The following is a 26,844-nucleotide window of genomic DNA, read 5'->3' as shown; positions in this document are numbered from 1 at the left end:
TACACTCCTCTCCACATAAATCACGTCCACACCCCAGATTGAGCACGCTCTGCGATGGATATTTTAATGTGCGGTGTGCTGGCAGCAGAGACAATGAGATGAGCATCTGTTTGTTTGTCTCTCCATTTGTGAGGGCTTGAGCTTCTCACCTGATATTTCATCACTCTCTCACAGGGCCTCGCTTTCTATGTCACAAGTTAGAACAGGCACTGGCATCTCACAAGGGGTTTCTGAGGTTAAGTCCACTGTGCACAAGCTCATCTGACATCCCAGTAATGTTATCTAACTCTCATACTGCGTGACAGAAGCGAAGTGAGCCTGAGAATATCCACTGCACGTACAACAGCCTTTATTACCAGAGCGAGACCGAGACTCTGCAGCAGCAGCCGTCAAATGACTTCAGAGTTTGTATTCGCTCTTAAAGGGTTAGTTCACCCATAAGAGATCATAAAACTAATCCAAAGGAATTGAGCGGTTTAGTCCAAATTTTCTGAGGAGACACTATCACTTTATGTGATGAACAGATTCAGTGTCGGCTTTTATTCACATATAAACATTGATCAGCGAACATAAACAGAAGCTCAACCGAACCTGCTTGACGCACAAGAATGAACCTCATTGGTTCTTACGGAAGCCCAAACGATTAAACGGCAAATTAGCATGAGAGCGCAATCCCATAAAAGCGCAGATGGGAGTGGAAAGTTCTGCTCGTGATCGACTGACGACATGCTCATTAAAGAACACAGACGCAGCCGAATCACTTCCATAATCACCAACACAATCCACCAAGAGCAGCGCAAATTAGCATCTGGTTAAGGGCGGTAAATAATAGCGCAAACACCAGTAAATTGACTAGCGCAAACCTTAGTGAATCATCTTGCGTGATCCATTTAAATACTCTCCTCCCATAAATTTTGTGTCTGAAAGGGAAACTCCTACAAATGCATATGCAATAACGTCAGCCTCTAAAATAACGCCTTTTCAGTGCTAATATTTCAAATTTGTGTCTTTAGTAAATCCTGACAGCAGTTTTTTTTTTTACCAGGTTTACACTGGCGACAGCTGTTAGTAACTCTGGCCCTTAGTCCTTCACTCAGAATATTCACAAAAATATAACCTTTAATTAAAGTCAAATAGAAATATATGTATTCCACAATAATTGGCACCCCTTCATTTAATACTTTGTGCAACCTCCCTTTTCCAAGATAACAGCTCTGGATCTTTTCCCATAATGTGCAATAAGGTTGATGAAGAGATCTGTGACCATTCCTCCATGCAGAATCTCTCCAGATCCTCCAGACTCCATGCTTGTGGACTCTGTTCTTCAGCTCATCTCACAAGTTTTTGCGTATGTGGTTTGGGTCAGGGGACTGCTATGTCCATGTGGACAGTGAATTATTCTGTTCATTTTGAGATGTGCTTTGGATCATTGTCATGCTGGAAGATTTAACCACGCCCCAGTTTAAGCTTCCTGACAGGGTCAGTCTGGTGTTGATTTAACATCTGCTGGTGCTTGATGGGGTTTATGATGCCGTGTATCCTAACACAACTTGTCCAGGGTCTTTGGAAGAAAATTAGCCTCCTAGCATTACAGATCCACCAACATACTTCATAGTGAGGATTAGGTACTGTTTCCAAAAAGCTTTATTTTGATCTCATCTGACCATAAAACCCGCCAGTGCTCCCACTGAGGTACCAGCCTTTATGAGATGTTGTTTGATGTCACAAAAGGCTTTTTATTGCAACCTTCCCAAACAAGTTGTGGTTTTATAGGTGAGGTCTGATCATAGTTTTGGAGACTTTCTGACCCCAAGACCCAACTAGCATCTGCAACTTTGATCCTTACAGTTTGATTGGCAACTGGGGCCAATAATGTCACGTTTTCTTCCAGGATGACTAATAAATATGCTTAATAAATAGCTTAAAACCTTTTATTGAAGTCTGAGAGTATTTGAAGCTCCTAAATGTGTTGCAAAATGTTTGTATTTAATTTTGGCATCTCTGGAATCCAGAAAAGGTTGCATTGTAAAAAGTACATTACTACTTTGCTGCAGTTCTTCTATTAGAGAGGGTTTTAGCACGACAGACGGTTGTTTGGTGGCTGTGAAACCCCAAAATATACACTAGAATTAAAATGCTTTGGGACAATAAGGTATTTTCTTCTCACACAGAAATCAATACTTTTCATTTATTTTATTTTAAAAATCCTGAAAATAAAAAAATAAATCACAATTTCCACAAAAATATGAAGCAGCACAACTGTTTTCCACATTGATGATAATCATAAATGTTTTTTGAGCTGCAAATCAGCATATTAGAATGACTTCTGAAGGATCATGTGACACTGGAGCAATGATGTTGAAAATGCAGCTTTGCATTTTAGCAAAGAAAAGAAATCTACACAAACTGACTAGTTGACTTCAATAATTAGTTGCATGTGTGGCTGACTAGTCGACACAGGGTTATTATAGTTAACCAAATCTAAAACCATAAAAGAAAACATTTGTGTCACTTGAAATAAAAGCGTTAACTAAAATAGTTAAAACTGATATAACTAAAACTATATATATCTAAAACTATATAGATAAAAACATAATACAAATTAAACTAAATTTGACCCTGGACCACAAAACCAGTCACATAGGTCACATTTTGAAATTGAGTTTTATACATCATCTGAAAGCTGAATAAATACCCTTTCCACATAAGCTTCCCATTGATGTATGGTTTGTCAGAATATGACAATATTTGGCAGAAATACAATTATTTGAAAATCTGGAATCTGAGGGTGCAAAGAAATCGAAACATTGAGAAAATCTCCTTTAAAGTTGTCCATTTAAGTTCGCGATTGTGCTGCATTCACTCACAAAAATAAATGTTTTATATATTTACGGTAGGAAATTTACAAAATATCTTCATGGAACATGATCTTTACTTAATATCCTAATGATTTTTGGCATAAAATAAAAATGGATAATTTTGACCCATACAATGTATTGTTGGCTATTGCCACAAATATACCCGTGCGACTTGTGACTGGTTTTGTGATCCAGGGTCACAAATAATAAAAACAAAAGAAACAAAAAAACAAAAATGCTACAAAATTACTAAAATTGTAAAAAAAAAAATATGATATATGTATATATGAAGACTTCAAATGCAAAAGTCTCTAAGTTTTTTCTTTAATATTAACATTTTTATCAGGCTCCTATGTATAGGTTTCTACCCAAGTACAGGCATTTCTGAAAGGGTTGAGGCTGGGATTTAGTGAGTTTGAAGTGAAAGTATTTGATGAACGTATACTATGTGCAGAGAGCATTCACTCAATATTATTATCTCATTTTTGACAGAGGTGGCTTTTAGAGGCTTTTGCATCGGAGGTCTTCATATATATATATATTAAACAAACAATTCAGAACCTCAAGGATACTAAAACAACTCTGAGTTGACCAATTCTTTCCCATCCCTTTAGCATGGCTGATAATTCAGTTTGAAACAGGAAGAGGAATAAAGACTTCACAGAACTAAAGTGTTTCTCTGTTTTCTCACAGACTCATGGACCAGCTACTATGAGGTTATTCAGCAGTTCCCGGACTCTCCTCCCGCTCCTCAAACACATTGTCCGTCACTGTCCCGCTGACTGCCAATGGACCAGAGCCCTCGCCCCGTCCTGCAAACTCCACTCCTGCAGGGTCCTGTCGACGGATGCCTCCGCTCCTCAGACACGCGTTACTGAAAACTCAGTAGAAGTTTTCAGCCATGTCTACCCACGAGATGACATGACCAATGTGACGGCTAAAATCTTGTCTAAAGTTGGCTGTCAGCTTCACAACCGGCCCCACCACCCCTTGTGGCTTATTAAAGAACGCATCAAAGACCATTTCTACCGCTCTTACATCGGACGCACCGGAAACCCTCTCTTTTCTGTACATGACAATCTCAGGCCAGTGGTGACAGTGGAGCAGAACTTCGATAGCCTGCTCATTCCTCCAGATCATCCCAGTCGGAAAAAAGGAGACAATTACTACCTGAACCGCACACACATGTTGCGAGCCCACACCTCCGCCCACCAGAAGGAGCTGGTGCGTTCGGGACTGGACTGCTTTCTGATGGCTGGAGATGTGTACAGACGAGATGAGATCGACTCCAGACACTATCCTGTCTTCCACCAGATGGAGGGAGTGCGGCTTTTCTCCAACCATGAGGTCAGAATAGTGTCCGTTATGGAGGACAGGAGTGCCTGACGAAAAAAAAAAAAAAAAGTCAACTAATTAAAAAATTAGGGATATTTAGAGTTGGCATGAAATGGAAATCTAGTTTCTAAATGCATCTTATTGAGAGCAATTCATCAGTGCATATGTAAAAATTAAAAAAAATAATAATAATAATATCATAACTGGGTCTTCCAGTGAAATGATAGACTGTCAGTGAAATCTTGCAGTTGATTGTGAGAAAGGGGTGGGGTTTAAGCGGACTAAATGATTGGAGAAGTCTGGCTTACATCACTTTCAGATCTGCTTCCATCCAATGAACAACCAATGCACTGAACCAAGCTCCCGTCCTACATTTCTTCTTTCTCTATAATCCGTTTCACATGGACATACGTCATAATATGGAAGAAAAGATGTTTACATTGAAATATTCAATACTATTGTAAATAAATAAAAAAAGACAAAACAATTATAAAGTAATATACATTAATTACATCTATAAATATTATAATAAAATAACTATAAAACATTATAATAAAAATGTAATACTACTACTACTACCATTTCATCCCAACTTCAAAATAATTTTAACGTTTACATAAAAATATTCAATACTTTTGTAAATAAAACAGTAAAAGTGTATCAAATGATAAATTATTATACATATTAATGATATTCATAAGTATTATAATCAGGGCTTGACATTAACACCCACCAACCCACCAAATGCGGGTGAATTTCAGTAGTGGTGTGTAACACAGTCACTCAAAAAATATAGATTTTTTTTCGATACATATCGATACTGAAATATCTGAAATGCTTCCACAGAATAGATATTTCTCTCCGTCAGCGAGTGACACACAAACCCGCCTCTCCTCACTCACTCGTTTCATTTGCTCCGCATGAATATTGTTGCTGTTACAGGGCTTGGGATTGCGCATATTGCACACAATTTTAAATAACCCAAAGTATGCGCACATAAAGCCGTCTCCAAGAATTATATTGAGTTGAATTGCTTATTGCACTTAAACAGTCAAATACACACAGTATAATGTCAAAATACCATGTCTTGGTGAGTTTTCACGTAAACACAGTCAGTTACGTTTTAAGTGAACATAAACAGTTGAGAAAGAAATTGCATGTGTAACAGTATAATGGATCTGTGTGTCAGGTCTTAAAGTGACAACAGCCTAATATTCCTGCTGCAAAATTATGAGATAATATTAAAAGTAACTATTTATTGCTACTAAACTATTTTCATTCCACTGCATTTTAAGACATAAATTGAATTCAGCGAATTGAAACAAATATTTATTTGTCAATTTGAAGAGTTATGTATGCGTGTATTTTATTTATTTATTGTATACATTATTAGTGCATTGATAATGAATTGAAATGGTTTAATTTCTGAGCAACTGAAACAGAATTGCAAAAATGATTCCCCGTGTCAATCAGTCACGTGATTGGTTGAGCCGCTGCTGCTTGGTGCGTTTCCCGAAGCCAACTATGGTCGCCAGTTCCATCGTTACCAACACAATTCAACTGAACTTGCGACCATAGTTGGCTAACGATCCTTTTGGGAAACGCACCCCTGTTCTGGATGATCAAAGAAACAGAGCGATGTTTTGAAAGCACCCACAGTGTTCACTTTATGTCAAGGTAAACTAAAATGTCTGACTCCCAGTTGTCTCTCTTAAACTGTTATAGAAGAAAGTATTTAAACATTTTAAAATTACAAACTTGATCTTTCAAAGCTTTTCCAGAAGCCCTTGCCTCTCCGTGTAGAAAAAGCTGTTTATTTAAAGCATCCAGACTGTAATAAATAGGTTGTTTGAGGACAAGTGTCAGAGAAGTCATGATGAAATCTTAACGTAATCTCTTTGGATACGCACACTTGTTTTCACCCTTCCTCTCTCTATCAGCTGTTTGCTCGAGTGGAGAATGGTGAAGACCTGTGTTTGTTTGAGAGCGCTGGCCGCCGCACGCCTCAGAAACAGCAAACACACACGCTGGAGGCCGTCAAACTCGTGGAGTTCGATCTGAAACAGGCACTCACGCGCCTCATGCGACACCTTTTTGGGGAAGGTAGGAAGCCTGTGATGTTCTCACTTTATTTTCCCTCGCTCTCTCTGTCCAGCTCTCCTCCATCTGTCTGTCTCTGTCTTGCAGATTTGGAGATCCGCTGGGTGGACTGCTACTTTCCTTTCACACACCCCTCCTTCGAGATGGAGGTGCGCTTCCAGGGCGACTGGTTGGAGGTGCTGGGATGTGGGGTGATGGAGCAGGAACTGGTCCGCTCAGGTTCGGAAACACACCCAACACTCACTCACACTTTAAACAAGCTATAACCATTTTCAGTTCGAACTGCTGATTTGAGGTGACTAAAGCCCTATTCGGACGGGATTAGTTTTACAAGGGTAGATGGAGTGATGTAATTTTACCCCAGGACGTCTGTAATATTAATGGCCAATTCGCACGGGATAAGATATTTCAGTAAAACTAGCAGAAGTGTAACTCTAGCGTCACTCCTGTCGTCATGTGTGTATTACGTTGTTTCCTGATATCATGTGCGCAAACACATACAACCATTTATGTATATAAAACAGTTATGTTTGGTCGAACGATGTATTAATTAACTTCAGATTGGGTTATGTTGGTAATGGGCACTTAGCTAACGCTAAAAGATGTTTTGTGCCTCTAACAAGTGCTTTCGATCTTCTCTCTGATCTGAATAGTGTGTGTGAAACACTTGAGTTTTGCCACAGACTCGTCCCAGCGTCTAGAACGCAACTGAATGCTTTTTCAAGCGTCTCCATTCTTGAAAACCTGTGGAAAACTACTTTTAAACAGGAAATTATGGAATATTTACGTACATATTTGCAGCGGGTCTATTCGCACGGGATTAGTATTACCTGAGGTCATTTTTCCGGACCTTTTAACAGAAGGTAAAAGTCGCCGTAATCTTTATTGACATTGTCCGTAATGATCACTGAGATGCACATTCGGACGGGACTGGTAGCTCTGGTAATTATTACTTTACCCCACCTCTCCATGTTAAACTAGTCCCGTCCGAAGAGGGCTATAGACGTCAAACAGAAAGTTCAACAGTATGCAAATGAGCAGCGAGACGATACAGCAACCACCAATGAGAGTACAGATAGGGGAGTTCGGACATGATTCGTCTTGTGATAACGTTTAATACAGCAGTTGTGTAGAAATGACCGATCTCAAACAACAGTACAGCTGGTGATTTAATTGCTGTTGGTGTAACTGCGCCGTCAGGCTTCATCCTGAGTCAAATGAAAGCGCTCAGATTACTGATCCCAATCACGAGCACTAGGGCCTGCGCTGTGATAGTGTATACTGCGCAACGCTAGACATGTTACCGTATTGATAGATATTTTTGCAGGGTTGTCTGTAGGCAAAACTGTTTTATGTTATTTAAACGTCAGATTGATACGGAAGCCCATTTTCTCAACATAAGAAAACAATCATGCTTCGGTAAATCATAACTATGACATAAATAATCATAATCATGGCATAAAAAGTAAAATGAGATATTAAGATATATTTATGAGATAAAAAGGGGACACTGACGTACTAAGTCATAATTATGAGATAAAGTCAAAATTATGAGATAAAAAGTACGGATTATGACAAAAAGTTGTTGAGTTGTCATAATTCTTCTTTTCGCTCATAATTTCAATCTTTTTAATGTCATAACTATGACTTAATCTCATAATTTAGTATCTCAATTTCAGTTTTCATGTCTTGATAATGACTTTTATGCAAGTAAATATAAAATAAATATAAACTTATAATTATGATTTACCAAAGCATTCTTTTTTTTTTCTGTTCTCTTAAATAGCAGGAATAGGCTTTCATATGTTGAAGTAAAACTGTGAAGTATTGCATAAATACAGAGTGGGACACAAGTCAAGATGAGGAAGAACTTGGTTTTTAGAATTTAGACTCTCAACTATTTGTGTTATAACATTAGATTTCTGGTGAATAATCTCGTCTTTTGCTCTATGTCCACCAACTTCCCCCAAACACGTGTTTTTTTTTTTTGTGTGTTTTTATTTTACATATGGTTTTCTAGCAAAACAACTACATCATAACATGCTTTCACCATTATATAAGATTATTAAAGGTCCATTTTAAGCATGATTGAATAGTGGTCATGGTCATGCGAAGCAGGCTAAAGCTTGGGCCTGTTGCTAAACTATAAACGCTAATGCACAAAATACCACACACATTTCCCCTCATCTCTATGCGTACAGTACAGTGGCCACACCTTTGAGCCAGAGAAAGGCGTTCTGCCTCTGCCAGTAGATGGCGCTGTTGTGCAGTGTTGTGTGAGGCATCCAGCCCTGATGAAGTGGATGGGATAGTCCCGCACGAGGGAGATCCAAGCTTTCAGTAAGGGGGAGGGGAAGGACACGCGTGACTGCAGAGACATGTTTACCTCCCTCGGGATGGTCCCAGTATGACCACTCCTCCTCCTCCACTGGCCCAGTCATCTCACTCCTCACTGCCACTTAATTCTTCAATCTCATCTGCTCTCTTCATCGATCCTGTGTGTGTTAAACAGCACACACTCCCCTGCCGTCTGCATGTGGAACATGTAACAGCCAATTAACAACAGTGCCACTCAACAGCGAGCGATGGCTTCTTCCTCACTGCTCTGCTAACGTTAGGATCTTACACTCTACACGTGTGACTTTAGCAGTATTCCCTGCTCAAGAAAAGAGTGCTGTTGCAATTTACAATTAAGATTCATCCTTTTCTGAGAAGAGATTTACACATTTCTTTTTCTGGCGTTTCCTTTTTGCCATTTTTAATAATACATTTTTAGTTATTTAACATGGTGATTTATTTATTAACAATTGATCAAAAGTGACAATAAAGACATTTTTAATTTTACAGAAGATTTTATATTTCAAATAATTGATGTTCTTTCTATTCATCAAAAAATAAAAATAAAAATAAAAAAAAATGATCATGGTTTCCACATAAACCATTTTCAACATTGATAATAATCAGAATCATTTCTTGAGCGTCAAATCATCATATTGGAATTATCATGTGACACTGAAGACTGGAGTAATTAGGAAAAAAACAAAATCAGCTTTGATCACAGGAATAAATCACAGTTTACAATAAATTCACATAGAAAACAGATATTTTAAATTGTAATAAAATGTCACAATATCATTGTTTTATCCGTATGTAGCCTTGATGAGCTTGATGATTTCCCATATTTCATATCATCCGCCATTACTTGTTTGGTCACACACAGATATAAATGAATATACCCTCAGATTCTGATTAATACAGGCATTTGTTGCATGTTTTAGTCAGATTTTTTTTGTAATCAGAATGTTTTCCTAATGTGATTATTGTTGTGGAAAATGCATACATATATTTAGAATATGACCAAATTCCGATTAACATAGGAATATTCCCCTCTGCGTAAATGCAGTCAGTGTATTGGATGGGTGGCCGCTCCCTCTGCATTTTATCTTTAGGTCCTCTTGTGTGTTCTGGCATTTTGAATCCATCAATAATTGAAAGCTTTTCTATCTGAAGGCAAGTCCTTAAGAGCTCCAGTCTCTCTCTTGCTTTATTTTTTCATTCACCAGTCCACCTTTCCCATCATCTTCTCTCTGTGAAAACACTCATGGTCAAGCGTGTGTGTGTGTGTCTCGTCTGTTGTGCTGGAAGGCTACTGGGCTCCTGCATTGTTTTGGCAGCATGGAAAAATAGTGTTTCTTGTAAAGAGCTTTCTATTTATGGACCTCACATCTTCTTAGGCAGTTTCTATCTTTCATATGGATTTAAAAGAGGTCAGTTAGGATGATTGTGGACTGACTGAATGACCAAATTTAGTGGTTTACAGAGAGTTGTTTTGAAGTTATACTATTTTTTAAGGCTTCTTGTATGTATGGTCACAGCAAGGACACCTGCAATCCTGATTTGATTGGACTTTAGTAGAAGTTGGTGTCTTTCACAGTGCTGTGCCTGACACGAGTACAGATTACTGAGTGTGTGTGTCTCTTCCTGCTCTGTCTGCTTGTACTCAATCACTGCTTTATCCTTGTGTACACCCACTCGAGTGGCAATGCATATTCACAACTGGGTAAACAAAGCCCTGGTGTCTCGAGACAGCTGTCAGCGGGCCTTGCTCTCCTCCCCGAGGCTTTTCTGCTCAGACGAATCCGCGCTCACGGGTGTCATTCTGGCAAACGGTGCCTTCCTGTCTAGGTTACGCCGTTTGTTTAATCAAAGTTTTCATTGTACGATTATAATGAATTTCGACAAACCCACACAATTTGTGTCTAATAAAATGGCTTATTAACTAAATATCTGTCAGAAGCTCTACGGCGCAGCTTCGCACTTCCATTGAAGGCTTTCATTTATTTATTGAAATATGACAACAAAATTGGCATTTGAAGGTTTTAATTGGAAGCCATTAACAGGATGAGTGTTTCACACTACTGAAGTGTCAGGGGTCTACTGAGTCTTTGACAGGTGTCTATTCAGTGCATTGTGGATCTGGCTGGAAAATACCCTTACAAACAAGTACTGTAGCCATAAATTAAATTCTAATGGTGTCAGATAGTGATACCACAGTGTGACTTATTCAGTGGTTCAGTGTACATTACAGGTGTAACAATATATCGTGTCACAATATAACGCAATACAAAAATGCAATAATATGCATCGTGGATAGCTATAATGTGTATTGTGTATAATTCACCCAAAATAAAATTTCCGTGTGACGAAAAAATGTAGGTTTTCGGAGCTTTAGTGTCAGTACTACATCAAACTGCTACATATAATGTTGAATATAATGTATAATAATGCAATGGGGGAATATTTGTGGGTCCTGATAATGCCAAATGTCTTATGTTACCAGTAAAAAGTGTCCTACATTATTTTAAATAAATCTAGTCAGTGACAGAGTGCAAGCATATTCGTCTAAAATAATTCTGTATTTTCAGCTTCAGAATCATCAAAATTTTTATTCTGGTGTCTCTATTAGCCAGTGCATTGGGTTTCCAGCACCAAGTCCAAGCCTATTCATTTACACACACAATGTAATACAAAATTTTGCATTTTAATCAACAGTACATTTTTTGTTAACTTTTTACCATATGTCATGGAGTATCGCAATAATATTGTATCGTGAGTTCAGTATCGTGATATGTCTCGAATCGTGACATGAGGGTATAGTTACACCCCTAGTGTACATGGTACTCCATAGTATGTCTAAGAATACCACAGTACATGTTAAAAAAGAAAAAACTTGGTATTCCCATGGCACCATGTCTAAAAACCATTGTAGTATCAGGTAATTTAGTGCAAAATGAGTCCTCAGATATTGTCAATATAAAATATGGTTGGAGGGGAGGGGTTAGACGGCTTAAAGGCTATAGGAAAGGTTAGTGGAACGAGTTACTACATTTCAATCAAAAATTACAAATGCAAACATGTTTTTCTTTAAAACAGGATTGTCGTCTGATTCTGTATGCACATTCATTACATTTGGCCAAATCCGTTACACTATTCCTGCGATATATACATATACGATATATTACAACGTCCATGATGATGTCTTCATAAATTTAGTTCACTCTGTTTACCCTATATGTCAACTAATGTTGAAGCTGCGCTTTCTCCATCCAAATGTCTTATCCGTTATATATAATATATATATATATATATATATATATATATATATATACTGTACATATGCGGTTTGGGGAAAACGTTTACATATGTTGTCCGAACAACCAGGTTCATTTACATTTGGTCTTGTTTCATCTTCAGAAAATGATTTGAGTGATCGTATTACTATCAAATGCATCTTGGAAGGCATTTACATTTGATCTTTTCATTATCATTTTGTTGTCAGAGCAGTAAAAATGCAACGAAGTGACCAAGTGTAACTATCCTCATTCTCCCCAGGCATCAGCGTTCACATTTCTGGAACTGCCGTGGACAACCAGCAATGACATTCAGTGCTATCAGTTGTTCATTTGGCCAAAAAGAGTGGAACTGCTGGTGTCTCAGAGTTTTTCCACAACTGCTGACAAACTGGCCCTCATCTGCATCGACTATCGTCATGCGTACGCAAACACAAACTCGCGCGCACTCAGTCTCCTCTTTGACTTCTCTCGATGTCCCAACCCTCTCCTCTCTGGACTGCAGGGATTCTGTCAAATCCTCTCCTCTGTTCTTCACTCCCCCCTCCATTCTCATTTTCACTCCTCCAACTCTCTCTTTCTGCCTTTCTTCACTGCGGCAGAGCAGTGTGGCTCCGTTGCTATAGCAACTTCTCATTCAGTCTTCTCGCACCCCCCCCTTTTTTCACACACCCATCCACACTCACACATTCCCTCTTTTCTCTTCAGAGCAGTGGTACAATAAAAAGCTGCCAGCAAGACAGCATTAAATGTGTGGGGGTACGGGGACGGGAGAGAACGGGTGGAGAAAAAACAGGAACGGGGTGTCCTGGGAAGTTGAAAGGTTATTTATTCGTCTCTGAGCATGACCGCCATATGCTAAGCGTGGAGTAAGTGTGCCAGAGGTGGTGTATTTGGTTTAAGGGCGGAGCTTGACTAATGAAAGGGGAGGAGGGGTAACAGTGCGGCACCGGTTTGGTAGATCCACTTAGTTATTCATTAGAGCGCGGCGTGTAATCCCCGGACACATCAATTCTGCAATGGGCCCAGAACGGAGCCCTGTGGGACCTCGCCGGGGCTGTCCACGGCATATGGGACCCGGCGTTAATGACGGCACGTGTCAGTGGCATGGTTGTGGTTTAGTCACGCCCCAGAGGGCGGGGGGCCCGGGGAATGTGATTAAAGCCGTGTTTCGTGACAATTAACGGCCCTTCAAGTCACCCGCCCCAGGGCCTTTGGGACGGCAGGGGAGCGGGGGCCGGCTGGTAGGTGGGAAGGGTACCAGCTGAGCTCCCTTTCTGGTTCAGGTGGCACTTTCAATCTTAGTCTTAATCCTTAATACCCCCGCCCTCCCGCACTGAATAAATCATGTGCCAGTTGTGACCGGCTCCGCTTAAAGCTCTCTCTTTCATACGCACATGTGTCTTTGGCCTCATTACAGCGCTTCTGTCAGGATGCTTCGTTTTTGACGAGCTGGCAGTTTTTTAATCAGTCAGTCAGACTCTGCTTCCTCTCCCTCACCCTTTGTCTTTCTCAGTTGCAGTGTCTTTTAGTACTTTATTGGCACGATAAATAATGTACCTTTGTATTACAAAAGCTGTCTATCAGTTTTTCTGTCTAAAATCTATCTATCTATCTATCTATCTATCTATCTAATCTATCTATCTATCTATCTATCTATCTATCTATCTATCTATCTATCTATCTATCTATCTATCTATCTATCTATCTATCTATCTATCTATCTATCTATCTATCTATCTATCTATCTATCATCTAATATTAATATCTATCTATCTATCTATCTATCTATCTATCTATCTATCTATCTATCTATCTATCTATCTATCTATCTATATATCTATCTATATATCTATCTATCATCTAATATTAATATCTATCTATCTATCTATCTATCTATCTATCTATCTATCTATCTATCTATCTATCTATCTATCTATCTATCTATCTATCTATCATCTAATATTAATATCTATCTATCTATCTATCTATCTATCTATCTATCTATCTATCTATCTATCTATCTATCTATCTATCTATCTATCTATCTATCATCTAATATTAATATCTATCCATCTATCCATCTAATATTAATATCTATCTATCTATCTATCTATCTATCTATCTATCTATCTATCTATCTATCTATCTATCTATCTATCTATCTATCTATCTATCTATCTATCTATCTATCTATCTATCATCTAATATTAATATCTATCCATCTATCCATCTAATATTAATATCTATCTATCTATCTATCTATCTATCTATCTATCTATCTATCTATCTATCTATCTATCTATCTATCTATCTATCTATCTATCTATCTATCTATCTATCTATCTATCTATCTATCTATCTATCTATCTATCTATCTATCTGTTTTTCTGTTTAACATCCATCCATCCCTTTGACTTCTCTTCCTCTTAAAAGGCAAACACACACACACACACACACTCAGTCACAGTTGTCTCCTGTACGTCTGGTCTCCGGGGTTTGTACTGTTAGTGCAAACATTTGCTTGTGCACTGTTCCATTTCAGCCATCGCACCCGAGAGAGTGGGACAAATAGAACTGGACGCTTTTGCGGATAGAGTCATTAAAAGGACAAAAAGAGAAAAGAAGGCAATGAAGAAGCAGAGGAAAATGAGTGAATGAGATATACTCTGTGTTTTCCCTCGCTGTGTTATGCATTTCTCTGGCCTATTTTCTGAAACGAAGGCTTTGCCGTAGTGCCTAAGGCTTGCATTGTGTAATGAGGAGTAAATTACATCCCATTTAGACAAGCTCCCACAGCTGCTGGTGATATGTAGCATGTTCAATTTCAGCCGGGATAATCAAGTTCATCTCACTCGGACCGGTTGTGCGGATGTGTGTTATGTAATATGCATGTGGCTGTTTTGTATGCAACAGCTTGTGGTCACAAGAAATAGATCAGATGAAACACATTTTACATTTGTCAAATAACATTCATATCCTTGTTGTACTTTGGAATGGCTTATTTTAGGCATATAAAATATTTTTTATCTTTAAATCAGAGATACAAGTGTGTCTGCTATTTTCTGCAAACCGAAGGCGAAGTCCTCACTGTTTTTATTTTATTTTATTGTATATATTTGTTTTATTTTTAACTCTATATAAATATTGTTCCAGTTACACTTACTGTTGCCAGTAAAACAATTCAATATAGTTATGTTTTTTTTTTTGTTTTTTTTTTTTTTTAGCATTAACAATGTAATTAATGTTGTATTTAATAAAGCCGAGTATATGTCTCATCAAGTTAATGCCGTTAAATCATTTTTAGATTAACTATAAGAACACAGTAACAAATTTTAGTTGACAACTATTTTATTTGAGATCTGATGTTTTTTTCAAGTTGTTTTTCGGATCAACAGTCATTAAAGTTCAGTAAACACCACATGATGGCTATAGACACAAGATGTACCTTTAATTTCACCAATTGCTCACTAAAAAACCCTCACAGATCATGTTTTCAAGCCACTTCAGCTTTGATTTTGACATGACATAAAGTGGTGGAATCTGTGGTTGAGTTCTTTACTTTTTAATTGGTCTTTCCATTAACACCATTATTTATTCATGCAGACTGATTATACACATTTTAATGCCATATTTCGTAATATTTGCATTATTTTCTCATCCAAGTTTTTTTTAAGGAAAGCACTGCTCCTTGGAGGAAAATGCCACTGAGTTCTCTGCAGTTTCCAGCTGAAATGCACACTAGACTTGTAGAAGCAAGCTAAAATTGCATGGTTCAGTCAGCAAATGCATTTTAATCTTAGGTTTGCTTTCGTTTACACTATCGGTTAGGTTTAGGGTTATTTTCAAACGTGACACAGTATTAACCTTTAAGCGACACTTACTGAACGCTTCATTTCTGAACTGCTACGATATTTACAACAGCCAACATAACAAAATGCTGCCAGGTTTAAGTTCCTTTGTTTCAGATGGACACGCTTTCAGTGGCACTCACTGGACAATTCACTTTAAAAGTGTCACAAAACATGGGAGATGCATACAACAATGCAATATCATAATGTAACAACAGGCACGTTTATCTAATGAGCCTGGGGTGGTTTTGGACGTGGACCATGGGAATATAACAGAATTCTTTGGAGGACCATGTGAACACTATGGTACATGAAAATAGTTAAAGTAGGAGAGAGGCCGCACTATGCATATATACTTTTATTTGCACAGACGCGTTTCGGCGCGTGCCTTCTTCAGTGTGCAACCTGGCGCCAAAACGCGTCTGTGCAAATAAAAGTATATATGCATAGTGCGGCCTCTCTCCTACGTATTCTAATTATCCAGGCCAGCACTATTAAAGTTTATAAGCATATGCACTGAGTGAAGCCTGCTCCTATCCTCACTTACATAGTTATCATACAAGGTTATCATGGTGTCCATGGTATTTCCAATTGATACCCAGCTAAACAAAATGGCTGAAACTAAGATGATTAGCTGGTTTCAACTCTTTTAGCTGGTCTTCCAGTCTGGCCAAGCTGTTATACACCTGATGTAACTGGTCTAGTTAGCTATAACCATTTTAGGCTGGTTTAAAATGGTCATGGATCAGAGGATGCGACAGATATTTTCATATTGTGACATGCATCCCGCTGAGACAGACTGCAACTTGATTCATTTTTTGAAGTGTTTTGTCATTTCGATTTAAAACATATGGGCTCAAAAAGAAAAAAGAAACATATGCAGTATGCATGGATGAATTGTTTACAATAACATGAATAATGCGTGCATTGATCAATGTCATATGGATTATTTCATACAACTTTTATGTCCCTTTTGGAGCTTGAAAGTTTTGGACCCCATTGACTTTCATAATATGGACAAAACAGTTGAAATGTTTATCAAAATATCTTTATTTGTTTTCTGCTGAAGAAAGAAAAGTGATTTTGAAATAAGGATGAGTAAATGGAAGACATTATTTTTTTTGGGGGTGAATCTATTTTATGTCATAGAGAATTATGTACCTTGTAATATGAAGTGTAATAGCAATAATATTTTATTGAGTCTTTTGAGTGTGAAGTGATCAGTTGCATCCCTGCACGGTTGCTGTGCATGTCTTCTCGTCTGAACTCAATGCACTGTGTTGAAGTGTGTGTGTGTGTGTGTGTGTGTGTGGGAGCCTGCACATGTTAGCGCAGTGAATGCACACCTGACTCAGCAGTCAATGGAGCTGATGCTGCCGGAATGACAAACAGATGTGCTGACGTGTGGCACGATGCCCACCTGAAGCCTCTTTCACCTGACATGTGGCACGATGCCCACCTGAAGCCTTCACCTGACGTGTGGCACGATGCCCACCTGAAGTCTCTTACACCTAACGTGTGGCACGATGCCCACCTGAAGCCTCTTTCACCTGACGTGTAGCACGATGCTCACCTGAAGCCTCTTTCACTTGACGTGTGGCACGATGCCCACCTGAAGCCTCTTTCACCTGACGTGTGGCACAATGCCCACCTGAAGCCTCTTTCACCTGACGTGTGGCACGATACTCACCTGAAGCCTCTTTCACCTGAGGCACAATGCCCACCTGACGCCTCTTTCACCTGAGGCACGATGCCCACCTGACGCCTCTTTCACTTGACGTGTGGCACGATGCCCACCTGAAGCCTCTTTCACCTGACGTGTAGCACGATGCTCACCTGAAGCCTCTTTCACTTGACGTGTGGCACGATGCCCACCTGAAGCCTCTTTCACCTGACGTGTGGCACGATGCCCACCTGAAGCCTCTTTCACCTGAGGCACGATGCCCACCTGACGCCTCTTTCACCTGAGGCACGATGCCCACCTGAAGCCTCTTTCACCTGAGGCACGATGCCCACCTGACGCCTCTTTCACTTGAGGCACGATGCCCACCTGACGCCTCTTTCACCTGACGTGTGGCACGATGCCCACCTGAAGCCTCTTTCACCTGAGGCACGATGCTCACCTGACGCCTTTTTCACCTGAGGCACGATGCCCACCTGAAGCCTCTTTCACCTGACGTGTGGCACGATGCTCACCTGAAGCCTCTTTCACCTGACTTGTGGCACGATGCTCACCTGAAGCCTCTTTCACCTGAGGCACGATGCCCACCTGATGCCCACCTGAAGCCTCTTTCACCTGACGTGTGGCACGACGCTCACCTGAAGCCTCTTTCACCTGACGTGTGGCACGATGCTCACCTGAAGCCTTTTTCATCTGAGGCACGATGCCCACCTGAAGCCTCTTTCACCTGACGTGTGGCACAATGCCCACCTGAAGCCTCTTTCACCTGACGTGTGGCACGATGCCCACCTGAAGCCTTCACCTGATGTGTGGCACGATGCCCACCTGAAGTCTCTTTCACCTGACGTGTGGCACGATGCCCACCTGAAGCCTCTTTCACCTGACGTGTAGCACGATGCTCACCTGAAGCCTCTTTCACTTGACGTGTGGCACGATGCCCACCTGAAGCCTCTTTCACCTGACGTGTGGCACGATGCCCACCTGACGCCTCTTTCACCTGAGGCACGATGCCCACCTGAAGCCTCTTTCACCTGAGGCACGATGCCCACCTGACGCCTCTTTCACTTGAGGCACGATGCCCACCTGACGCCTCTTTCACCTGACGTGTGGCACGATGCCCACCTGAAGCCTCTTTCACCTGAGGCACGATGCTCACCTGACGCCTTTTTCACCTGAGGCACGATGCCCACCTGAAGCCTCTTTCACCTGACGTGTGGCACGATGCTCACCTGAAGCCTCTTTCACCTGACTTGTGGCACGATGCTCACCTGAAGCCTCTTTCACCTGAGGCACGATGCCCACCTGATGCCCACCTGAAGCCTCTTTCACCTGACGTGTGGCACGACGCTCACCTGAAGCCACTTTCACCTGACGTGTGGCATGATGCTCACCTGAAGCCTTTTTCATCTGAGGCACGATGCCCACCTGAAGCCTCTTTCACCTGACGTGTGGCACAATGCCCACCTGAAGCCTCTTTCACCTGACGTGTGGCACGATGCTCACCTGAAGCCTCTTTCACCTGACGTGTGGCACGATGCCCACCTGACGCCTCTTTCACCTGAGGCACGATGCCCACCTGAAGCCTCTTTCACCTGACGTGTGGCACGATGCTCACCTGAAGCCTCTTTCACCTGAGGCACGATGCCCACCTGAAGGCTCTTTCACTTGACGTGTGGCACGATGCTCACCTGAAGCCTCTTTCACCTGATGTGTGGCACGATGCTCAACTGAAGCCTTCACCTGACGTGTGGCACGATGCCCACCTGACGCCTCTTTCACTTGACGTGTGGCACAATCCCCACCTGAAGCCTCTTTCACCTGAGGCATGATGCCCACCTGAAGCCTCTTTCACCTGACGTGTGGCACGATACCCACCTGAAGCCTCTTTCACCTGACGTGTGGCACGATGCTCACCTGAAGCCTCTTTCACCTGACGTGTGGCACGATGCCCACCTGACGCCTCTTTCACTTGACGTGTGGCACAATCCCCACCTGAAGCCTCTTTCACCTGACGTGTGGCACGATGCCCACCTGAAGCCTCTTTCACCTGACGTGTGGCACAATGCCCACCTGAAGCCTCTTTCACCTGACGTGTGGCACGATACTCACCTGAAGCCTCTTTCACCTGAGGCACGATGCCCACCTGAAGCCTCTTTCACCTGAGGCACGATGCCCACCTGACGCCTCTTTCACCTGACGTGTGGCACGATGCCCACCTGAAGCCTCTTTCACTTGACGTGTGGCACGATGCTCACCTGAAGCCTCTTTCACCTGACGTGTGGCACGATGCTCACTTGAAGCCTCTTTCACCTGACGTGTGGCACGCTGCTCACTTGAAGCCTCTTTCACCTGAGGCACGATGCCCACCTGACGCCTCTTTCACCTGAGGCACGATGCCCACCTGAAGCCTCTTTCACCTGACGTGTGGCACGATGCCCACCTGAAGCCTCTTTCACTTGACGTGTGGCACGATGCCCACCTGACGCCTCTTTCACCTGAGGCACGATGCCCACCTGAAGCCTCTTTCACCTGAGGCACGATGCCCACCTGACGCCTCTTTCACCTGACGTGTGGCACGATGCCCACCTGAAGCCTCTTTCACCTGATGTGTGGCACAATGCCCACCTGAAGCCTCTTTCACTTGACGTGTGGCACGATGCTCACCTGAAGCCTCTTTCACCTGAGGCACGATGCCCACCTGAAGCCTCTTTCACCTGACGTGTGGCACGATGCCCACCTGAAGCCTCTTTCACCTGATGTGTGGCACGATGCCCACCTGAAGCCTCTTTCACTTGACGTGTGGCACGATGCTCACCTGAAGCCTCTTTCACCTGACGTGTGGCACGATGCTCACTTGAAGCCTCTTTCACCTGACGTGTGGCACGCTGCTCACTTGAAGCCTCTTTCACCTGAGGCACGATGCCCACCTGACGCCTCTTTCACCTGAGGCACGATGCCCACCTGAAGCCTCTTTCACTTGAGGCACGATGCCCACCTGACGCCTCTTTCACCTGACGTGTGGCACGATGCCCACCTGAAGCCTCTTTCACCTGATGTGTGGCACGATGCCCACCTGAAGCCTCTTTCACTTGACGTGTGGCACGATGCTCACCTGAAGCCTCTTTCACCTGACGTGTGGCACGCTGCTCACTTGAAGCCTCTTTCACCTGAGGCACGATGCCCACCTGACGCCTCTTTCACTTGACGTGTGGCACGATGCCCACCTGACGCCTCTTTCACCTGAGGCACGATGCCCACCTGAAGCCTCTTTCACCTGAGGCACGATGCCCACACGTTATAGTAAGAAGAATATCATGCCATAAGGTCATATGCATGTGCTCATTTAGCTCAAGGTCATTCAAGTCTCGATTATTGAATTACTTATTTATGGTAATTTGTGAGTTATTCTTATCAAAATAAGACTACATAAAGCTATCACATGGTTGCAAAATATAATTTTTAAGGTGTTTTTTAAACAAAAGTTTTTTTAAGACATTATATATGCCATAAATGGATTTGCAATAATCAAAATACATTATTATTATTATTTCTAGTTTTAATTATCATCTTTTAAATTCAACGAAAAGATCCATTTAATTTTCACGTAATGGACTTTCAAATATCATGTAAAACTTTTGTCAATAAGCAAAGGCCTGCTTTTTGTTTTTTTGTGGTGTTGTTGTTGTTGTTGTTTTCTTTTTTATCTCTTCTGATTTGTGTTTTTTTGCTGTGTTGTTTTGTTGTTTTCTTTTCTTTTTTATTTCTTTTGATTTGTGTTTTGTTTTGTCTTGTCTTGTTGTTTGTTGTTTTCTTTTCTTTTTTCTTTTGATTTGATTTGTGTTTTGTTTTGTTGTTTTATTTTATTTTTCATTTCTTTTGATTTGTGTTTTGTTTTGTCTTGAGTTGTGTTTTGTTGTTTTCTTTTCTTTTTTATTTCTTTTGATATGTTTTTTGTTTTGTTTTGTCTTGTGTTTTGTTGTTTTATTTTTCATTTCTTTTGATTTGTTGTTTTCCTCTTTTTCATTTCTCATGATTTCTCATGTTCTCAATGTTGAGTGTTTTTGGTTTTAAGTGTAGTCACTTAGAAGATGCTTTTATCCTTAGCATCTTATACGTGTGTTACTCGAACCAGCCCCCTGAAGCAACCCTGGGTTAAATGGCTCTTGGCTTGCGGGGATCAAGCCAGAAACCTCCCGGTTAGATGAACCCGTAAGCTTTAGCTGTCATGCCACACCACACTGTGAGGAAACCACTGCTCCTTGTCTGTGGTTAGAGAAAAAAACTCATTACTATTGTAGATGTTCTGGAGATCCATGTGATAATTAGCCTCTACATGTAATTGCGTAATTTGTGTGTCAGTTCACTAGGGCACCGCAGAAACCACAGGTTTTCCACAGAGTGATGCCAAGTGGAAAGGTTTTTGGGAAAGCCTCATAGGTTTGGGACTAGGTTCAGCTAGTAAGCTTGTTTGTACATTTGAGTTTCTTAAGGGGTCCTATTATGCTTTTGTACATGTTCAACTTTCTTTAGTGTGTAATGTTGCATGAAAGCATGAAAAAGCTCTGCAAAGTCCCTCCAGCGGGAGTTATTCTCTATATCAGTGTCACTGTTTCCCTGAAACGCCTCCATTGTAGTCTTGAGTTTTCTTCCGGGAATGAACGCGTCACAATATTCCTCATTTAAATAATTTATTACGCAGAATAAAGGGGCGGGGCCTGGTTGAGAAACTGGCGGTTATGGCGGGACATTTCCCAAAAGGAGGGCATTCATAGACACTTCAAACATCTCTGCATCTACAATATTGTACCATTGTGGATAGAGGCAGTAACCACAGAATCTATTGTGCCAAAAGTCCCATTTAAGGCCATTTTTGCTCATCTGCCCATATGCTTCCGAACTTACTGATTGCTGCTTTCATCTGCAGTAATTAGATTGTTTGATGGAGAATTTGTAGACTATCTCTTTGAGAACATTTGTGAATGAATAATGTATGAATTAGATGGATATATATGACTATAGGAAGGCATTTGTTGGTTCTTTAACTATTGCACTCTGCATTTGATTGTTTGTATCATTGTTTCACTCTCACTCTGCTATATAATTATAACAGCCATTGATCCAGTTATTTGGCTTTGCTGCATATTTATGAGCCGAGACTGTTTGATATAATGGAAGTCTGAACAAATCAATCATTTCCATCTCACTGCAATTTCTTCGATTACTACGGCAATATGCAAGTTTGGTATCATAGCAACAGTCCAAGTACAACCATATGCTTGGATTTTTTTCACAGTTTTATTGAACCGCTCATTAATGAGAGCAGTTTAGACAAATTTGCTGCATCCCATTTTTTAACACTTCAGGGAAAAGTGCGGATTTGTTTGCCTGCACTTAGTTAGATGGGCAACATGGGATGGGAACATCTCCATCGAATATTTATGAGACCAGGTGGTGACTTTGCATATTTTTTTGTTTACGATATGTAATCTGAATTTATGGACAACAAGATGCCCTCAACTTTATTATCAAAGAGAATATCTTTTTAATCCCCTAAGATGAAATGGAATATGAAGACATGTCGCGAAGATCATTAGAATTCAAATTCAACCCTTGTTGGACGTTGTTTGCTGCTGATTTTCATCTGACTGCACATTCATGGTCAAGGGTCATTATTGTGGTGCGAGCCATCCCTACCCACAATGCAATATCTGTTGTGCTTCATTTATCCCTACCCACGATGCAATATCTGTTGTGCTTCATTTATCCCTACCCACGATGCAATATCTGTTGTGCTTCATTTAAAAAAAAAAGAAGCAAAATAAGGAAAGGAATGCATCACTAGAAAATTAAGAATTAATGATATCTCTTAGAATGCGAAAGGATTGCAAAGACAAATCAAGTGAATTGTGAGCATACATTTTATATTACACATGCTTGGAGATTTAATTAATAATAATGACTTAATTTGATCATCAGTCTTGCAATTGGGGTCTTTTATGACCCTTGTGCCCCCTTCCAGCTTCCACTGAAGTGCAGACATAAAAAATACTGATTAAAATAAGAGCAAAATTTTTTTTTTCAAAGATCTCTTACAATTTACACTTCAGTTCATATGCTGGAGTCTTTTGGATGTAATGTAATGAGACAGTGCATTGTGTTCAGTGCATGTACCAGCTTTCAATCAGTGAAGAAAGGTACATTACTCATAAATGGATGTACTCAGATTTAAAACAATCACCCATTTTCACATGTAGATTCAAAACATGTACATGGTTGTATTAATGCAAATGGTGCCCCATTTTATGCAGTGTGTCGCATTGCTTTTGCAGGACTTTTCACCCAGTACAACAGTTCATGTCCTAGACTGTGACCTGGTTCACTGTTCAGTTTTGAGTTTGGAATATAGAGCTTGACTGCGTGTTGTTAAAATGGCACGCTTTCAGTACATAATAAAAGCACTATAATTATAGTGATTATAATTCCGTATGAGAGTCTTCCGCCGGAACTAGACTTGCGTATGGCCGTTACCAGAAGCCAGTGATTATAGTTTATAAAGTTATAAATATGAAATTAAGTTATTTAAATATAAATATAAAATTATTTTTCTTACAAAAACGCATTGCTTCGCTACAGAAGGCCTTTATTAACCCCTGGAGCCGTATGGATTACTTTTATGATGGATGGATGCACTATTTTTGGGCTTCAAAATCTCAGGTACCATTTACTGCCATTATAAAGCTTGGAAGAGCCAGGATATTTTTTTTTAATATAACTCTGATTATGTTTGGCTGAAAGAAGAAAGTCATATACACCTAGCTTAGGGGTGAGTGATTTATGGGATAGTTTTCATTTTGGGTGAATTACTCAAAACAACTATATTGTGCAGGCCAGACAAGTAATTGGCAATGTCACTTTGTAAAGAAAGACTACGCGCTCACGCACATATGCATTCAAACACGCATGCCTATAGACTAAACATGTAATGCGCATGTGCACGCTGTCACCGCCTTCACAGATTCACATTTTTTTATGATAGCTGTATCGCTTTCAAAACTACTTCATAGTTTGTGTTCTCAGGCCACCAAAGTGCCGTTGTCGTGTAAATGAACAGCCAGAACGCATTTCAACTTTCAGTTGAAAACTGTCGTGTAAGCGGCCCCTAAGTTAATAACTAATGATTTTTACAACGAAAATGAATCAGTTAAAAACTTACTTAAACTGGACAATGACTTTCTTCTAGAGCTGCTATACAGCCAAAACTATCTTTGTTGCATTATTTTCCTGTTATCACTGCTTTGAAACAATCTGTATAAAATCTGGATTGTAATCTATATAAGTGCCTCATTCATTCATTCATTCATTCATTCATTCATGTATTGTAAAAATGCTCTATATAAATGAAGGTGACTTGACCTTGACTTGAATTAACCTTTAATTGCCAATAAATCGGAGTTTGTTTTAGACATATATTTAGTATTTAGATTTTAGTAACAAATGTGCAAAAATGGCAAACCACTATTAGAAAATAAACAGAAAAAAAAAGAAAAAAAAATCTGAATATTTAGTGTGACATCCTGAGGTTGATTATCAACATCTGAAGGTTAGGAACTGCATTATTGAAATTGATTAGTTTTCTAAAGATGTCCAGGTCCTTTTTTGTAGCCTCTTCATGAAAAGTGCCATTTGTAGAAAATTAATCAACACCTCTGGAACATGTGCCAAGCAATCAGAATCAAAAACTCAACACTGTTGTTGTATATTCTCTATCCATGTACATTTTTCCCGTCTCATGCAATATGTATCATGCTGCTTTAGCAGGAATTTTCATCTGCTTAAAGTGAACCGGTTGATCAGGTCGTGACCAAGACGTGACCTAGTCTAAATTTGGCTGGTTTGCTGCTCTCTTTCTCAGCGTTTGGAAGATAGAGAGTAACTGTGTGGAGCTCTAAGACAGAAGTGAGAATGAAAATGTCAGTGTGAGTGTTGGGGTTTCATGTCCCCAGGCATCTGGTGCGGTGGGACCAGAGTGCAGCCAGACAGAGCAATCATCCCCGCATAGCCAAGACACACTAATTGAGATGTAATAAGTTGGTAAATGAACCAAGCATGCTAACATATCTGTTTATCCATATGAGGTTTCGGTTGCCATCTCAGAGGTGCAACGGTTTATTAAATGTTTTGAAAATGAAAAGCCCTTCTTTATGACAGGTAGCACACTTTTTAATACCATGCAATGCCATGCAAAGAACTAGCCGCGTGTATCAAAGCGCTAACCACGCACACAATGCCAAAAACAACCTTTAATTTGAAGAGGATTAAATGCAAATGGCAGCGTGAGCCAAACAGAGGAAGTTTTAGCGAAAGTGGAACTTGACATGGCTTAGTTTTTATCCAGCGTTTAGAGGAGGTTAAGCCACATTGTCAACCTCTCATGAATAATTAGCTGTACTTGCTGCTGCGGTTTATAAAAGGAACTTGGTTGTCATCGTCCTCTAAGTAGAGGACAAAATGAGCATGGCACAACAAAAAAGGCTCCAGAGGACAGCGAAATAAGATGGAGATAAATGAGGATGCTGTCAGACAAGATTTTAGCAGAGGTCAATGTTTGAGTTCAGAGGATTTCAGAGCAGATTAAATGGCGTTGAGCACCAAATGCTAATTGGATAATTTGTTAATTCTTAGAGGTTCACTTTTTAGATTATCCCAAGTTTAGTCCTAGTCAAAAAAAGACCATGGCATTTAGAAAACAGCACCTTGAGCATCACAAGCAAAGAAAAAATGGCATTGAATTAGCTGCACTAATAGATTTTTAGATTTTATTTTAAAGGGGCCTTATTATGCCCTTTTGCAAAGTTAATGTGAAATTGATTTTGATTTTGTTTTTTTTGGCCTCTACTAGAAAAGGGGATTCATTCTTAAATGTTAAAACAACACATTATTTTTCCTCATATTCTCCATTGTTGCAGCACATTTCTTTCCAGTCTGTCAGTAACGCTCTGAGGTGTGTTCTCCGTAAAGTGACGTAACTCACTGCTTTACTGCCATAGTACGATGCATCATTGAAGAAATCAATTAGCTAGTCACGACTGGAATCTGAGGAATATTTCTCATTTATCTCAGTTATTTTTGCTTTATTTCCAGATTCAATCATAGGCTCGTTCTTACGTACTAGAGCACGTTCGCACATGCGCACTCTTCAAAAATGACACTTTAAATCTCTTGACAAACTAAAAGACGTAAATGACATTTGTATGTATTCTAAATACAAGATACAGGTTGTACTGAATGTCAGCTTGCTTATTTTGCTCAAGATAAGGATTTATTGAGTCCACATGTCATGCAAACAAGAAACTGCTTCTAACCACAGGCCGAGAACTGTCGTTCCAAAC

The 26,844-nt window shown here is 40.3% G+C and overlaps 1 protein-coding gene across 2 annotated transcripts in view; it reads left to right on the top strand.

Moving 5' to 3' along the window:
* The window catches only part of fars2 (phenylalanyl-tRNA synthetase 2, mitochondrial), a 147,012-nt gene that overhangs the window by 49,015 nt on the left and 71,153 nt on the right, over positions 1-26,844 (top strand). For both annotated transcript variants that reach the window (XM_084102436.1, XM_084102435.1), the window contains exons 2-4: positions 3,552-4,205; positions 6,134-6,296; positions 6,381-6,512. In XM_084102436.1, coding sequence (XP_083958562.1) covers positions 3,570-4,205; positions 6,134-6,296; positions 6,381-6,512 — 931 coding nt within the window. In that variant the 5' untranslated portion in view covers positions 3,552-3,569. The remainder of the gene's footprint in view (positions 1-3,551; positions 4,206-6,133; positions 6,297-6,380; positions 6,513-26,844) is intronic.

The sequence above is a fragment of the Abramis brama genome, assembly GCF_963993115.1.
Source record: "Abramis brama genome assembly, chromosome: 24".
Taxonomy (NCBI): Eukaryota; Metazoa; Chordata; class Actinopteri; order Cypriniformes; family Leuciscidae; genus Abramis; species Abramis brama.
Note: the sequence above shows the minus strand (reverse complement) of the source record. Positions and strands in the feature narration are given on the sequence as shown.